Source organism: Microtus ochrogaster, linkage group LG5, assembly GCF_000317375.1.
Source record: "Microtus ochrogaster isolate Prairie Vole_2 linkage group LG5, MicOch1.0, whole genome shotgun sequence".
In the NCBI taxonomy this organism is placed as follows: Eukaryota; Metazoa; Chordata; class Mammalia; order Rodentia; family Cricetidae; genus Microtus; species Microtus ochrogaster.
This window is the reverse complement of record NC_022031.1, coordinates 17,121,883-17,138,796: the sequence shown is the minus strand read 5'-3', so window position 1 is coordinate 17,138,796 and position 16,914 is coordinate 17,121,883. Positions and strand designations below refer to the sequence as shown.

Sequence of the window (16,914 nt, the reverse complement as noted above, 5' to 3'; positions counted from 1 at the left end):
ACAGAGAAACCCTGTCTCGAAAACAAACAAACAAACAAACAAAAGAAACATAAGACTAGTTAAAAACTCCTGAGGAGCGGGAAATGGTGTCATATCCACCCCTTTGACCCTAGCACTCGGGATGCAGAAACAAGCAAAATCTCCGTGAATCTGAGGACAGCCAGGGCTATGTATAAAGACCTTGTCTTAAAAAAACCAAACCAAACCAATCCACCAAATAGAACTCCCGAGGAATAGCTTAGTGACAGGGTGCTACACCAGGCACACGGTCCTGGTTTTAGTGCTGAGCACTTCAAGGACAGACAAAACATCTGTCCTCCTATTAAGGTTTTGTAAGTTAAACTACTTCACATATCAGAGCTCACACCACTGAAGACATCACATGGTTGGTTACAGGATGCAGTGGTCGGAATGAGAATGACCCTCATCGGCTCATATATTTGAATGTTTGGTCTCTAGTGGCTGGACCTGTTTGCGAAGGATTTGTTGGAGGAGGTGTGTCACTGGGAGTGGCTGAGGTTTCCAAAGCCCATACCATTCAGATATTTCTCTTCCTGCCTCTCACTTGAGCATCAGACATAGCTCTCAGCCACTGCTCCAGCCCTATGTCTGCTGCTGCCATGTTCTACACCATGGTCATCATGGATTAAACCTCAAGAGCCACAAATGCTTTATTTTATAAGTTGACTGGGTTACGGTGTTTTGTCTTGGCAATAGAAAAGTAGCTAAGACACAGGACAGAGAGAAAACAAGCAGAAACTGAGTGCAGGCCCTTCTTTCCGGCTAGCCCTCGTAATGCTGGAGCATGCTCTACAGGCTGCTGGGGAAGAACGGTCAGCAACAGTTTTATCCGTGTAAACAGTTTTGGATCCTGTGTGCTACGATATCAACCTGTTAACTATGTGGCCTCTAGTGCAACAGAGGCAAGTCTGCTCTGGGGTTGTCAACTGTTACCCGATTGCATTTGAGGCCCACTTCACAGGAATCCTGGCCTCATGCTGCCTTCCTGGTCAGAAGTCCTTGGCTGCCCTTAGTGGAGGAGCTATTGCCATTATTTTACTAGATGGACATAATGAGCTAATCAAATTGCCTTCTAAACTATGCTTATACTTGTACATTATTGCTGCTGGTAGACTTGGTCAGATAAGCGTCTTATTGCAGTGGGCAGTAGTAACTGCAGACTCATAGCTGATTGCTGGGTTAGAATAGTTGATAGTGGAATGCTCAGCTATAAACACCAATATCAACCCTTTCCCCAAGCATCAGGAAACACCATGGATGAAGGGCAGAAAGAGCCAGGGGAGGGAGGGTGAATGGTGTGGAATGTTGGCTGCCAGGAATGTCATGACCAGCTGAGCTTCCCTGCACTAGACTGGGTCACAAGGCCCCACCTTCCCAGAGGATCTATACACAGTGAATGGATGCTGGGGAGGGAGACTCTTTAGTGATGTGCTCACTGGCAATGCTCCTGTAAACAACACATCACTCATGCTTCCGTAAGCAGACCTGATGTAATTCACCAGGTCATCAAAAATATAAACACACCACAAAAACCGCACATAAGATAAGCATCAAGGGGATGAGTAGGGAAGAGGAAAGGGGATCCTTAGGAGAGGGTGGGAAAGGGTAATGGGAATGAATATGATCAAATGCATCATATGCACATACAAATTTCGTAATGAAACTTAGTTATGTATAATGTGTACACTGCAATAAAATAAATAAACCAAAACTAGATAAGCTATAAAGAATATCTTCAGTCTTTTTACTTTGTTGAGCCTATATAGGAATATATAAACACCTTATCTAGTATGTGCTTAAACATTTAACATATCAGAGTATACATTTCAAACAGATTGGAGAGGCTAGGGTGGAGCTCAGTGGCAGGGACCTGGGCAGCAGATGCGAGGCTGCAGCTGATCTGCAGCTGATCTGCCCGCAGATGGGCTGTGCCCGCAGATGGGCTGATGCAGCTGATCTGCAGCAGACAGCTGCCCGCAGATGGGCTGTGCACTGTGAGCAGAAGCAGCACACAGCAGTCAAGGTATCCCTTCAGGGCGGGATAGAAGACACAGAGAAAAGGGGACATTAGATAATCACTCATTTATTTAAGCAACAATTTAAAAGTGCCCACCTTTTTCTGTGCTATGCCTGATTTTAAATGCAAGGACACGGCAGTGAGTAATTCTGTCCAACAGCAAGGAACTAAAAACATCCCATGGTGACTGCTAACAAGGAAAAGGTACATGTGACAGAAGGTGCTACTTGAGACAAAGTGGTCAGTGTGTATTTTCTGTTGAGGCGCTCTGGAAACAGACCCTGTGCAGCAAGCAGTTAGTGAGCCAGTGACCATGAGGGTGAGTGTCAGCAGCTCACCTGACAAACGGCAAGGAACAGCAGACCTGGGCTAGACTTCAATCACAGAGGGTTGTGCAGTCTGCAAGGCTATTTAATGGACCTTATTCTGGGTAGGATGGAACATTATGCTGACACACACTTCCAACAGCATCAGCCTGGCTGGCTCATCCTTAGGGGTGAAGGGCAGACATAAAAAGACTAGTATGTGCTGAGTGCTACGCTTCGGAGGGCGGAAGCATGGGTGAAGGTGGCAATAGAAGAGGTGGGGAGACATATTTACAAAGTATAAAAGCTGCCCTCTTGGCTTGGCTTTTTTTTTTTTTTTTTGATTTTCGAGACAGGGTTTCTCTGTGGCTTTGGAGCCTGTCCTGGAACTAGCTCTGTAGAGACCAGGGTGGTCTCGAACTCACAGAGATCCACCTGCCTCTGCCTCCCGAGTGCTGGGATTAAAGGCGTGCGCCACCATTGCCCAGCCTTGGCTTGGCTTTTTTAACTTAGAGAAAAGCTTTTGCCAAGAGAAAACTGGGCATTTAAAAAATTACATTTACTTATTGTGCGCGTACATATAAGTGTGGATGAATGTACCATGTGGAAGTCAGAGGAGAACAGAGAATAAATTCTCTTCCCATTGTATAGGTCCTGGGGATTAAATTTAGGTCGTCAGCCTTGGCATCAAGCACCTTTATTCACTGAGCCATCTTGTCCCCAAAATGGTGTCGTTCCCCCTCCTGCTCCAGACAGGGGTTCTCTGTGTTGCCCTGGCTGTGCTGGAACTCTCTCTGTAGATCAGACTGGCCTTGAACTCACAGAGATCCGCCTGCCTCTGAGTTTGAGGCCAGCCTGGTCTACAGAATGAGTTCCATGATTGGCTCCATAGCTATCGAGAAACCATGTCTCGAAAAACCAAAACCAAACAAACAAGTAATAAAGGTACTACGTATGATGAAATGAATTTTTTCTGAGTATTTCTCATGTGTGACTAAAAGTCTTTGACTGGATGATTTCTGAGTTTTGGTGCGGGGTTGAGAGGGCCTAGGAGCGCAGGCAGGCTAAGCTCTCTGCTGTGTCACATCTGCAGCAGCGACAACTGTTCAGTCACTCACTGTTTGCAGTGCACGCCAAAATCTTCTATTTTATTAAGTGGGATAGTCTGGTATTCAGAAGGTCCTTCATCAGGAGGTTTGTAGCCCTAAACAAAACAGAGAAAGTAGAAAATGAAAAATAGCATAAAGCAGAGCCCCTTATGTCTTCTCTGAAGCTTCTTCTTCTTTTTTTTTTTTTTTTTTTTTTGATTTTCAAGACAGGGTTTCTCAGTAGCTTTTTGGTTCCTGTCCTGGAACTAGCTCTTGTAGACCAGGCTGGTCTCGAACTCACAGAGATCCACCTGCCTCTGCCTCCCGAGTGCTGGGATTAAAGGCGTGCGCCACCACCGCCCGGCTTCTCTGCAGCTTCTTATGTATGGAAACATGTAGCAAGCCTTTTCATTGGCTGCCAGGTCACAAATAACAACATGGACACTTATTAATTATGAAAGCTTGGCCTTTTAGCTTAGGCTTGTCTTAACTAGCTCTTATAAATGAAATTAACCCATTTATATTAATCTACGTTCTGCCATGTGGCGTTACCTCTCTTCCATCTCCCATCTCCTGTTCCCTCTGTGTTTTGATGGCAAATCTATGCACCTAAATTTCTCCTCCCAGTTTCTCTTCTACCCAGAAGCCTCACCTATTCTCTCCTGCCTGGCTATTGGCCATTTAGCTCTTTATCAAACCAATCAGAGATACATCTTTACAGTGTACACAAATATTCCACAACAGGATCAAACCCTGGAGTCAAATAGTAAGCATCAATATTCATATTTAGGGTATGTCCTAAAGGCGCCTGCTGGCTCACACATGCTAATTTTAGTACTTGGGAGGCAGAGACAAAGGACCACTGCCTTTGTGAGACCGGCAGAGTCTACACAGGAAGCTCCAGGTGAGCCTGGGCTATAGAGTGTGATCCTATCTTAAAAGCAAACCAAATCAAACAACACATCTTCGAAAGAATTGCTTCTCCTGGACCCTGACACTGTTAGCTGCTCTGGCGTGGCTTGGCTCACTGCTTCATTTTCTCTGTTTCTGGTGCTGTGTCCCTGTGCTTGTAACTAAGCTGATTTTGGCTCCCTCAAGGAAGGAGATGAATTTAGCTTGTTTCTCTAGTACTTGTCAAAATGCCATGGGCACACAAATGTTTCTAAAGAAATAAAATCCTCTGTCTGGCAAGATTAATATATAACATAAATGTGTTATTTTTCGATATGGACTGGAGCAGTTGCAACTCTGTATTTGAAAATTCTTCTGCACATACACAAAGATACGACATAGGTTGTATATATAGCTCAGGGTAGAGTGCGTGCCTAGAACCCCAGCACTGAAAAAAAAGCTTGCTGATTAAATATGAGAAGCTAAATTTAGACCCCAGAACTCACACAAAGCTAGGCTTATAAGTGCACATCTGTATCACTAGTTATCTATGGTCAGGTGGAGGTGGAGACAGACTCCACAGAACAGCTGGCTAGCCAGCTGTACAGAGGAAAAAGGAAAAGAGCCTGTCCCAGTCAGGGTGGAAAGAAAGAACCAACACCTCTGACTGACACACCAGTGCCTGTACCCAGCCTCTGGGCTGGCACACATCTGTAATCCTAGTACTGCAAGGTAGAGCTACATAGTAAGTTCAAGGCTGGCCTAGACTACAAGAGACTGCCCCCTCACAGCCCCTCCACCCAGTTACCTTTGGATATGTCCTAAAGGCGCCAAGATTCACTTTTCCGGCAGATATTGTTCTGGTCGGATCAATCTACAAGAAATATATGCTTAATATTGGTCAACATAAATCATATGCTCCACTGAATCAACACTAGAAACCCCCAAACAATATAGCACTATACATAGACACTAAAACTAGCAAATAATCTGAAAAGAGGAACAAACATTAGAAAAGTTCAATGAAATGGGAATACTTTATAGACTAGAACTAAGTCCTCATATCACCAAAGAATATCTGTTTAGTATCATGTAAGCTGTGCATGCTACTTGGCAAGACCATGTCTTCAAAACAAACAGGTGAGTTGGGTGGTGGTGGGGCACACCTTTAAGTTCAGCACTCTGGAGGCAGAGGCAGGTGGATATCTCTGAGTTCAAGGTCAGCGTGGTCTACAGAACAGTTCCAGTACAGCCAGAGCTACACAGGAAAACCGTGTCTCATAAAACAAAACAACAAAAGAAAAAAACTCAATAAACAAACAAACGAATAAATGAAAGTAATAAATTAGCCGAGAAATTACCTGTCCCCTTTAATAGATGAACAATGTTAGTTTCCTCCTAAAAAATCTAGATTGCACCTAAAACACCCTGGACATAAAGGAAGACAGGCTCTAGCTATTTCGGCTTTTCCAGTTAGCCCTGATGGAATGCCTGGAAGAGCCAAGAGGCTGACAGAGGTACGAGGTGGAGGGTGAGATGCGGGAGGCTAGGAACATCCTATAGACTGACAACAGAGCATCATCCTCACTATACTCTTTCCATTTTCTAGTATTCTCTTTTTAGCAAATCTTCTTGAAGAACATAGTAACTGTTTTTGTATAAAAGGAAAATCAAAACAAGCCTGGTACAAAGTATGCCTTTAATCTCAGCACTCAGGAGGCAGAGTCAGGTGGATCTCTGGGAATTCCAGGACTTGTCTACACATCCAGTGCCAGGACAGTTAGAGCTACATAAAGAGACCCTGTCCCCCAAACAATGACAACAACAAAAATCAAAATTAAATCAAATCCAAAACCAAACTTTTAAGGACTGGAGAGATAGCTCAGTAGTTAGGGATATTTGCTGTTCTAACAGAGGGACCTAGGATTGGGTTCCAGCACTCACATGGTGGCTTCCGACCACCTCTAATTTCCAGGAGTCCTACGGGACCCAATGCCCTCTGTGGCCTCCACAGGCACTAGGCACAGGTGTGGTGCACAAAGTTAAATCTTAGATTTTAAACTATATCTTGTCTATTTCATGTCAAGGTCAGAGGACAACTTGAAACATCAGTTCTTCCTTCCACCACCTGGGTCCTGGGGATTAAACTCAGGTCACCCAGCTTTGCAGCAAGTGCCTTTCCCCATGGAACCACCATGCTGATCCTAAAAACCAGGCTTATAATGTATTTACTAAAGCTTGGAGGACTGAGGATATTGCTTAGTGGTAGAGAGAGCTCTGACCTAGCATATGCAAGGCTCCAGGCTGACCTCAGTCACCATAACAACAACAACAACCAGAGCCACTGAAATGGTTCTGTGGGCAAACGGGCTTGCTGCTGAGTCTGAGGACTAAAGTTTGGCTCCTGAGACCCACGTGGCAGGAGAGAATGGTCTCCCAGGTTGTCTACTGACCTCCTCATATGACATAGCATGTGCCCATCTTTCCCCCAGCTTCTGATACAAACATATACAGCCAAAAGCACACACACAATAAATTTAACGCGTAAATAAAGAAGTACTAAGAAAGAGATGGGGTGGTGTACACTTATAATCCCAGCATCTAGAACAGAGAGGCAGGAGAATCACGAGTTCTACTTGGCTGAACACGGAGGTTAAACAAAGGGCAGCTTGGAATATGAGACCCTGTATCTGTTTTTAGATTTACTTATTTTTATGCTATATATTTATATTTATGCCTGGGTGTCTGTATGTGCACCACATGCTTGCCTAGTGTCCTTGGAGGTCAGATGAAGGCATCAGATACCCTGGAACTGGAGTTATAGATAGTTGTGATCCTCTGTGTCGGTGATGGGAATCCAACCAGGGCCCTTTGCAAAAGCAGATATCCTATTTCTTAAAAATAAATAAGTAAATAAAATAAAATACAATAAAAAGTACTTACCACCACGGCTACGAATGGTTCCTGGAACTGCTGGTTCAGCATCTGTGTACTAACGTCAATCCCAGAGAGCCAGCAGCCATAACCAGGGTGGCTATGGTACCAGCCAATTGCATTTTCAAGGCGGCCAACCTAACATGGGAAAGAAAAGGCTTGCTTGAGACATGGTTTAATCTCACAGATATGGCTAGTCACAAGCTTTATGTAGCAATGTGGTCTGCTACAGTGTGCAACACATGCTGCTTTCCAGTTAAGGGATTCTGAAGAGATGATACATGTGTACAGCATAAAATTACCAGGGTACAAGAACAAGGGTACTTAGCTCCCCTCTCATTCTCTCCCCCCAGCCATCTGTTTCTCAGCACAGTATTATCCCTCTAGCATCATATATGCCCTTATAGAGGTAGTCTACAGAATAACAAACATCTCTACATAGTTGCGTACTACATATAACATTCTGTCATCGTATGTCTGTCTATCTTTTAAATTGGACAAACAGTTCTGGAACTGTTCCATGTAAGTAAATACACACATACCTTTTTAAAAAAATTAATTTATTTTTATTTTATGTGCATTGGTGCTTTGCCTGCATGTATATCTGGGTGAGAGTGACAGGGCCTCTAGAACTGGAGTTACAGACAGCTGTGAGTTTCCATGTGGGTGCTGGGAAGCGAACCCAGGTCCTGGAAGAGCAGTCAGCGCTCTTAACCCCTGAGCCATCTCCAGCCCTGAGAGGTTTGTTTTTTTTTTTTTTTTCCCAATTGCATTTTTGAGAGAGGATTTAACAATGGCTGTCCTAGAACTTGCTATGTAGACCAGGCTGGCCTCGACTCACAGAGATTTGTCAGCCTCTGCCTCCTAGGTGCTGGTATTAAAGACGTGCAACAACACTGCCCCGAAAGCTTCTCTCTCTCTCTTTCTTTTAAAGCCTGCTCACATAGTCCATTAATAGGTGCACTACCATTTATTTACCTGAGTTTCTACTCAAGAATACTTAATTCCTACATTTCCTCTCTTCTTTTCTTTCTGAGGGGTAATGGGGATACTGAACTCAGGGCTTATGAATGCTGAGCATGAGCTCCACCACCAGTCATGCCTCTAGCCTACAGTATTTTTTTGTTTAAACACATTGACAGTGACTGTGAAAATCTATTTGGATAGAATGGCCCCCACCCTGCCACCTATATTATAAACCTCACCAGACTTTTAATATTCTACATAAAAACTGTAGAGTTTAAAATATGAAATTTAGCCAGTACACCGCCTTTAATCCCATCACTCGGAGGCAGAGGCAGGTGGATCTCTTTGAGTTAGAGGCTAGCTTGGTCTGTACAGAGCAAGTTCTGGGACAGGTTCCAAAGCTACAGAGAAACCCTGTCTCAAAACAAAAACAAACAAACAAAAAAAACCAAAAACCCCCAACAAAAACAAACAAACAGACAAAAACAAACAAACAAACAAACAAAAAAACAAAAAACAACCCAGAAGTCACCTTGAGAGTTACTAAGAAACGCTATTTCACCTGTTTGGCATTTTCGATGTACGCAGCCATGTACTCATATGCAGCGGCCTGAGCATTGACCCGCGTCTCGGTGCCCTCGACAGGCAAGGCAAAGCTGTCCATGATGATCATGGTCTCGCCGTCCACTTTTCCAAGCATCAAACCCATCACTTCCAAGTTGCCTCCTGACCTGGCGTGCATCACCATTTTCAGTAGAGCCAACGCTGAGATTTTGCAGTATTTAAAGTAATGGTGACTACAAAAAAAAGAAAAGAAAAAAAGAAAAGAAAACCACGGCGTAATTAAGGGTTTTACTTAATGTACAATTTTAAAAGACAGTTTTTGTGGAAATATTAAACAAGTACTGGTGGGGTTTACAGTGATGGAAGGGGGTGTGGAATGTGGGAGGAAATGGAAAGCAGTAAGTACAAGGTGCTTGGAAAGAGCATGTCACAATGCCACAAGTTACTGTCCCCCCCAGCCCCCACCTCCGAGGAAAATGAAGAGTCTGAGATAAATTTTAAATATACTACTGAAGGGAGGGAACATCAATTCCATTTTTTTTCTACATCAACATGGAATTATCATATCTCTGATTCCTCTCTCAGGCCTAAATTTCTGACCTAAATTTATTTAATTATTGTGTGTGCTACATGTTCATCGGTGTGCCACCAGACGGTACATGAAGATGATAGGAAGCTGTTGGGTGTCTTCCTCGATTTTTTTTCTTTGTTGAGACAGAGTTTCTCTGTGCGTCTCTGGCTGTCCTAGAACTCACTCTGTGGACCAGGCTGGCCTGGGAACTTTGAGTGCTGGGATTAAAGGAATGTGTCAACATGCCCACACATTTTCCTTTATTTTATTATCTTTATTTCTTTGAGGCAGAGACTCTAACAGGAAGCTTACTGTTTTGGAGAGGCGGGGTGACCAGCTTATACATCTTCCTGTCTCTGCTCTCTGTCCACACAATGCTAAGGTTAAAGACACAGACAACCAAGCATGGATTTTTACATAAGCGCTGGGGATCAGAACTCAGGTCTGCATGCTTAATAGCAGGCACTCTTACCTACCGATCTGCAGGACTCAAATTTTACAAACGTGGACTCTGAAATCCATCTGCTTAGGTTTAAATCTTGTCCATTTAATGCTTATGTAAATAGGTATTTCACAGTCGGTATGAAAAGTACACAAAGAAGTGTACTTTAGTACACTTTAGTCCCCAAAGTACTAAATCGAAGATGCTGCTATTAGCCTTATTAACCTGCCTCTTAAGACACTCTCAGTGTGCTGAAGCATGTGGCTTCCTTCCGATATCATCTTGAAAGTTAAAAAGTAGATCTAATGTCTCCACTTGTCCTGTGACTACAATTTTGAGTTTGTCATCATTGTATGTAAGTAAACTCTTGAACAACACACACATTTAAAAATCACGATGTAGCTTATGTGTTTGAATGAACATAATTAATGCCAAAGATGCTGAGGAAAACTGACAGTTTATATCAATCTAAAATGTGCAGTTTTGGGATCAACCAGGTAATCTATGCAGGTCACTCAGCATCTCCAAAGCTTTCTGGATGCCTGCCTGGAGAAAGTGACCAAGTGCAATTTCCAGCTATTGCTAGATTTCAACCACAAGCTGAAAGATACCGAGACCTAATCTTGGAAATCAAGACATAAGTTTTAAAAAACTGGCTCCTCTTTCCACTGGGGAAAAAGAGAAAGACAATCATTATTGTGCTCTCATTACATACGGTTCATCTAGAACTTTTTTCTTTTTTCTTTTGGCTTTTCAAGACAGGGTTTCTCTGTAGCTTTTGGATCCTGTCCTGGAACTAGCTCTTGTAGACCAGGCTGGCCTCAAACTCACAGAGATATGCCTGCCTCCGCCTCCCAAGTGCTGGGATTAAATGTGCCTGGCTTCATCTAGAATTTTCTATTAAATAATTTCATAACATCACCAACAGCTAGGTTTACTTTTGTCTTACAGGTAAGTTTGGAAACTTTAGTTTCCTAAGGCCAGTCAACGGTTTAAGTGACAGCTGTAACAACTTGACTTTCAGTCTGTTGCGCCTGAGCTCATTGCTATAGTCTGATCATGATGTGAATTTCTGAAAACATTTGCTGGTTTTCCTACTTACTGAAAAGTACAGTACTGGACTGTCATGATTATTATGTGACATGAAAATCTGAAGCCAAGTGCCAGGCCTACAGTAAGTACTCAATAAAAACCGTGGAAATAGAGTACCGACAGTTAAAGCCAGCTTTGCTAACAAGACAAACAAATAAACAGAAATTCAAAACTGGGAAAGGTGATTCCTTTAGGACAGCATCGTTTGGTGATTGTTTCCCCCACTCTCCTTAACACAGTCTGCTCTAAAAAATTTTTTGACTTCTCAGTCCCAGAGATACACACATGGATTTGGTTAGGGGGCAAATAGTCATTAAACTCTATTTCCTAATTCCTGGCTCACATGAATCATTGTAGTATTATTTTAGAGAACTGGGAAGGGGCTTGGTATGTCTCTAAATTGGTTACAGGAAAAAAGTACTCAAGAAAACAATCTCTTAAAGAGTTCATGGCTTTTTTTTTTTTTCTTGAGCTCAGTGGCCTGCTAATTCAATTTCTGAAAACAGCCTCGCTCTTCAGTTTAGGATCCACCGAAGGCTGCAACAAGGTGCATGTAGCCACCAGGTTGAATGCAGCGTGTGTGAGACTTATGAAAATAATCATGTCCGAAAGTGACATCCTAAATCTGCCCTGTACATCCCCTGGAGGCAAGTCGGGTAAAGAAACTTCCTGGAAAGGGTGTGGAAGCAGGCCCCAGAGCAGGGGTTAGGCTCTACCACCCCGAGAAGGCAGACTATAAACACTGTGGGGGATGTTCTGTGGTCGCCACCCCCCCCACCCCCGAAAGCCAAGCGTTCACCCTCTTCGACTCCAGCCATCCCTTCCCTCCCTTGCATCTCTCCAGGGACCTCCTCACTCCTTAGTCCAGGGTTTCGCCGCCAGGATTTCTTGCTGTTGTTTTTTGTCATATTTGTAGATTTCATCGATACTCTGCGCTTCCTGCATGTTGTTGGCCAATTCCCAGGTTTTCTGGGCCATACCACTCCCGGAAGCCGCCATGGCCGAAGGACCGGAGAGGTTGTCTCCTCCACCCCACCACCGAGATGCAACTTCAGTTCGCTGGGCCTCCGCGTGCGGGCTTTGCACCTTCCCCACAGCGGTGCACACTCACTGGCCTCTCAAGGTAGCCATGACACCTACGACCGGAGGTGACGTCGGTCCAGACCATTCGGGGGGCCGGGGCGCGTCTGTGGTGCCACGCGCCAGAAGACGCCGAGAGGCCGCTGAGCTCAGGACAGCTTTGCGGATGAAAGGATGACATGCTGGCTCGGAAAACCGTACGTGTGAATTGCGAGGGACACAAAGTCTCGGTGAGGGAATGGTTCAGCCTTCCGCCCTGCCAGGAAGGAATCGGCCGTCCCGGTCCGCACTGCGCAGACTCAGCCCCCGCCATGTTGCGTGTAGGTGGGGCTTGGACTGGGAGCTGTGGGCTCGCTTTTTTTTTTTTTTTGAGTGTGGGCACTTAAGACGAAATAAATAGTTGTGAATACTAAATGTTTCTAGAAAAACAGTGGCGTAAGTACCTCTGGATACTGGTTTTGGAGGGGAAGACAACCGTGACAATCATTTTAAAGATAATCCCTTCGCGTAGTGGAAAAACCTCACGGGCTCGTGGTTGGTATTTCGATTTGTGTTTTCGCTACTGTTGCGAGGAGGGAAGCAAAACTCCCGGGATGCTAAGGTTATCTTTCTGACGTGTTTATAAAGGGGACATTTATGTAAGTGTTAGGAGCTATGGCTGCCTCAGTACTCTTTAAAGTTTATCTTCCCTGCTGGATAAGTGGATTCTCAGTGCAGAATGAATCTCAGCTGTTTCTTCCCGCAGTGAAAGTGAAACCTGTTCCAGTCAGTGTTTCCAGGTTCCCCCATTCCTATCCCCCAACACTCACAGGACTGTAAGTTAAAGGCGTGCATGAAATTAGTGTTTATTTTCTTTAATATTTTATTTTTTTGCTTAGAAAAAAAAATCATAGCTTTTCGAACACAGGCGTCTCCAGCGTCATCTCCTTTTAGCTCCCCCGATCCAGCTTTTCATTCTATTAGTCCTTTCCCCTTGGCTTACTAATATAATTCGTTGTTAAGCGTTGCTTTAAATGCACTCCCTGACATTATGCTGTAGAGTACACACTACTCGTTAAAAATTACAGCTCAGAGATGCCCTCCGTTAACTCTGACAGTAACTGCTCCTTCCACAGAATCGCGAAGACTCTGTAGTCGCTTCACCTGAACGTTTTGTTTTGCTCAGCAAGTTTTGGGTTGTATCTTCTAATGTAGGTTCTTGGCAGACGAGTTGGCTAAAGACAAAAGCAGGATCGTTAACTCTTCACCGCAGCTGTTGGTTTTGACATTGGCTTCCACCGTTGGAGAAAATTGGTTTTTAATCACCATATAAACCCGAGCGTGGTTGCACCTGCCTGTAATCCCAGCAGCTGGGGAGTGGAGGCAGGAGGACGAGTTCAAGGAAAGCCTTCCACACATAGCAATTTGAGGTTAGCCTTCGCTACAGGAAACCTGTTCTAAAAAGTCGCGGAGGAGGGGCAAAGAAAACAAAGCAAGGATCACACAAACCAGCTAGGAAGTTGCTCCACTCTAGAAATCACAGTACTTGGGAGATGGAGGCTGCAGGATAAAGAATTTGAGCTCCCGCCCCCCCCCCCCAGGGGTGGCTATTTGAGATAACAAAACCCACAATAAAAGCGTACCTCCTTAGAGTCTAAATTAGGGCACTCTAGGGACTCTAGAATACATTAGTATCATTACTACATCAGTTCCCTTTCCCTGAGAAGCTAGACATCCAGTGGTAGGTAGCACAGCCACTCAGAACGGACACAGAATAACTTGTTGAAATGGTAATAAAAGCCCATGACAGAGTTGACCAGACTGCTGGGCTGGGGGTAATGCCTGTGAGAAGAATGCCAGTCTTCCTGTCCCTGCCACACTACCCGTGACAACTGTGGAGACCCTCCCGGGGCAGGAGCAGCGGCCACGTCACACGAATCTCACTTTGGCTCCCACTCCCCTCCTCCCCTGCCACTGTAGCGTGTGCACCGTGGCCTCCGGGACTGCAGGGGGCGCCCTCGGCCGCGCGGCCTCCGCCAGCTGCCCGCAGGGGCGGGGCCGCGTCTGGCGGTTGGTGGAGGGCGGGCGGGCGGGGGGCTGGGCCCGGGAGGCGGAGCCAGAGCTGGCCACCGGTTATCTGGTCCGCGCCAGGGGTCGCGGACACCGGCTGTGGCAGCGGCTTGGGCTCCCTACGCGTCGGTGGGAGTAAGTCCGTGGGCGGCCAAGTGTGGGAGGCCGCGGGGTGGGTCCGCGCCGGGGCTCCGGTAGCCGCTATTGGGCGGGGGCTCGAGCCTGCCGGGCGGAGCCGGGGAGCTGCGGGGTGTCGCGGGGGCGGCGCGGAGGGGCAGGGAACGGGTCGAGGTCGGCGGGCGCGGGGCGCGAGGCGGTGGCCTGGCCGGCGCCGTCCCAGGTGCACGGCTGGCGGCTGCCAGGCTGGGGGCGGTGCCCTGCACACGCGCCGCAGACTCCCGGGTGGCCGCCCGACCTGCTGCTGCCTGGGTGGTTGAGAGCCGGTTGCCTGACAACGCGTTGACGCTTTCCGAGGCATCCGCTACCCGCGACGCCCGGAGACAGTGCTGGCTCTCCCGCGCCTTCTCCCCGGCAGGCGCGTCGCGGCTGCGCTAAGCCTCACTGAGTGCTTGCACCTCGGGGGCTGGTTAATGTTTTTACTTTGCAAGTCACACTTAATCTCACTTAATCTCCATATCTCTATGAAATCTGCTATTTTTTTTTTTTTTGTTTCTCACTGTGGTTCCTTGATACGCTAGAACCGTCTCTCTCTTGATTTTAGTATTCTTATTTGGAATTTGAGTTGGTTTAAAAAATACATTTTGTTTTGTGTGTGGGGAGGCGGGGGGAGGGCAGGCGGCGTGCTTGTGGGATTAGAGGACAAACTTTGAGTTAGTTCTCTCTCCTTCCTCAGTGTAAGCTTCTCAGTACCTGAGAAGCTGAATTTTATATGAAAGATGGCCTCTCGTGTTAATAAGCAAAAACAAACCCCGAGTAAATTAGGGAGACGCTGTCTTTTTTTTTCCTTAGTTTTCTGTGAACTTCCTGGTGTTGAGTATATGCTGACATACTCCCATGGAGAAGATCTTTTGGATCTCCTGCTCAAGGATGAAATGGGAAGGGAGCAGATAGGTTTAGATAAGGCAATCTCGCAAGGATGCTTGCAGGACCCCCCCCCCCCAAATGTGGTTTTCAGAAAAGCTTGACTTAGCTATTACAAATTTCACACTCTGTTTGGTTGTGAGCTGCCGTCTCACCAGCCCTCCACACTATCTTTTAAATATTCTGAATGTACTGTGATGTGCCTCCTGAGTAGTAGAAGTGTTGGGTGTAGCACAAATTCTAATTATTCTTAATAATAAAAATCCCAGAGTTAGATATCAGGGGGTGAAAGCTAAGAGATCAGAGAAGCGGTGCAGCCAGCCACTAGAGAGACCTTTTACCTCTACCAATGCTCAGACGGAAGGGGTGATCCTGTTCTCAGACTGTCTCCCCTGACTGCTTTAGACTGCACCTCAGACTGCATCGTTGGACTGCAAATGTCTCCACCAAATTCCAGACTGCAATGCTCAGACGGCGTCTGAGCTCCTGTCTCTTCCCGCCTTAGATTCCTCTCTCCACTTTCCTAGTACTGCCTGAACTCTAGTGGCTTAGCTCTGCACTCTGATCTTCAGACAAGCTTTATTTGTTAAAACACAAACAAAATATCAGTACAGTTGGGCCAAGTGCATTAGCAATTCAGCATAGCCAAAGCTACTTCCTGTCTGCCTGCCACTACTGTTAATGTTTTGATAATAGTTGCTCAAGCTTTAAATGCTTTCATGTATTTATTCATGCCCGACTTTGTGTCCTGCTGTCCAACCTTGTGCTCTTCCTTCAGCAATATATAGCATATACTTTTAGAAAAACTTGGAACGATTTGTCAGAGTCTGGATGTATCTGTAGTCAGTTCATAAGAATGTCATCTGCAAAGGAGGAAAAGGCTGACGCCCTTTCTGGGTAGAAAGCCCCTTTCTAGGTGGATTAATGAGAAACTTCATCTTTCCCTTCGTCTGCCACAGCTCTTTTACAGGTGCCTGCCCTTGCTCCCTGCCTTATTTCTCCCTGAGGGTTTGTCCCTAGTCCTTTTCTCTTGCTGTAGAGTCATTTTCTGCAGGCCACTGCTTCCTATAGTTTTAATATTTTTTGGTTATGATATTTTTGGGATAGGGTCTCACTATACAGCCTAAGCTGTTGTTGACACTTCACCCTACTAATTACTGGGGTTATGAAAGTATGAGCCACCATACCAAACAAATCAGCCTTCCCCCACTAGGTATTGGGAATGGAATCTAGGGTCTCACACCTAGATAGTGATCTGCTATCCAAGCTACAACCCCAGCCCAGTAATAGACATACATACCAAACCCAATATCAACAGCAATAATAATGCTATTTTTTGCGGGGGACAGTGTCTTGCCATATGATATGTTTAGGCTATCCTGGAACTCCCTATATAGTTGATGAATGTTCCAGCGATATTTAAATTGTTGGCATTTTTACTGAATTCTTTAAAATTATATCATATTTGCTCCCCAAATCCCAGACTGACTAACATGTCATTGTGGCAGGGGATATGGTCTAAATATTAGGGCAAGGATCATGTTTTATTTTACCCACCTTCCCCACAAATCTAGCATCTCCTGCAGTCTAGAATAGTACCCTGGTTTACACAGGAGTCACGTTTCATTTCTCATGCTCCCATATTGGGGAGAACATGTGCTCTGTCCTACTTGGGAGAGAGAAGGGTAGAGAACATTTTCCCTTATGTTGACTTGGACTATGACAACCAAGAATTGGTAACTAATGATTTAAAACTCACTATACTTTAGATCTAGAGGCTTTCCCTCCCTCCCTTACCCCTTTTTTCTCTTTCTCTTGATTTTTCTTTTCCTTTTTTTTTTTTTTTTTTTTTT

General features: G+C 45.3%; 2 protein-coding genes across 2 annotated transcripts in view; one reads left to right on the top strand and one right to left on the bottom strand.

The window, feature by feature from the left end:
* The window catches only part of Cops5 (COP9 signalosome subunit 5), a 19,560-nt gene extending 7,516 nt beyond the window's left edge, over positions 1-12,044 (bottom strand). Inside the window, exons 1-5 of the mRNA XM_005361887.2 lie at positions 11,748-12,044; positions 8,785-9,019; positions 7,266-7,394; positions 5,131-5,196; positions 3,462-3,547 (exon numbers count right to left, since the gene is read on the bottom strand). Coding sequence (XP_005361944.1) covers positions 3,462-3,547; positions 5,131-5,196; positions 7,266-7,394; positions 8,785-9,019; positions 11,748-11,890 — 659 coding nt within the window. The 5' untranslated portion in view covers positions 11,891-12,044. The remainder of the gene's footprint in view (positions 1-3,461; positions 3,548-5,130; positions 5,197-7,265; positions 7,395-8,784; positions 9,020-11,747) is intronic.
* Positions 12,045-14,075: 2,031 nt separating this feature from the next.
* Positions 14,076-16,914, top strand: part of Cspp1 (centrosome and spindle pole associated protein 1) — a 104,658-nt gene continuing 101,819 nt past the window's right edge. The window contains exon 1 of the mRNA XM_026786826.1: positions 14,076-14,155. The gene's annotated coding sequence lies outside the window, so the exon portion shown is untranslated. The remainder of the gene's footprint in view (positions 14,156-16,914) is intronic.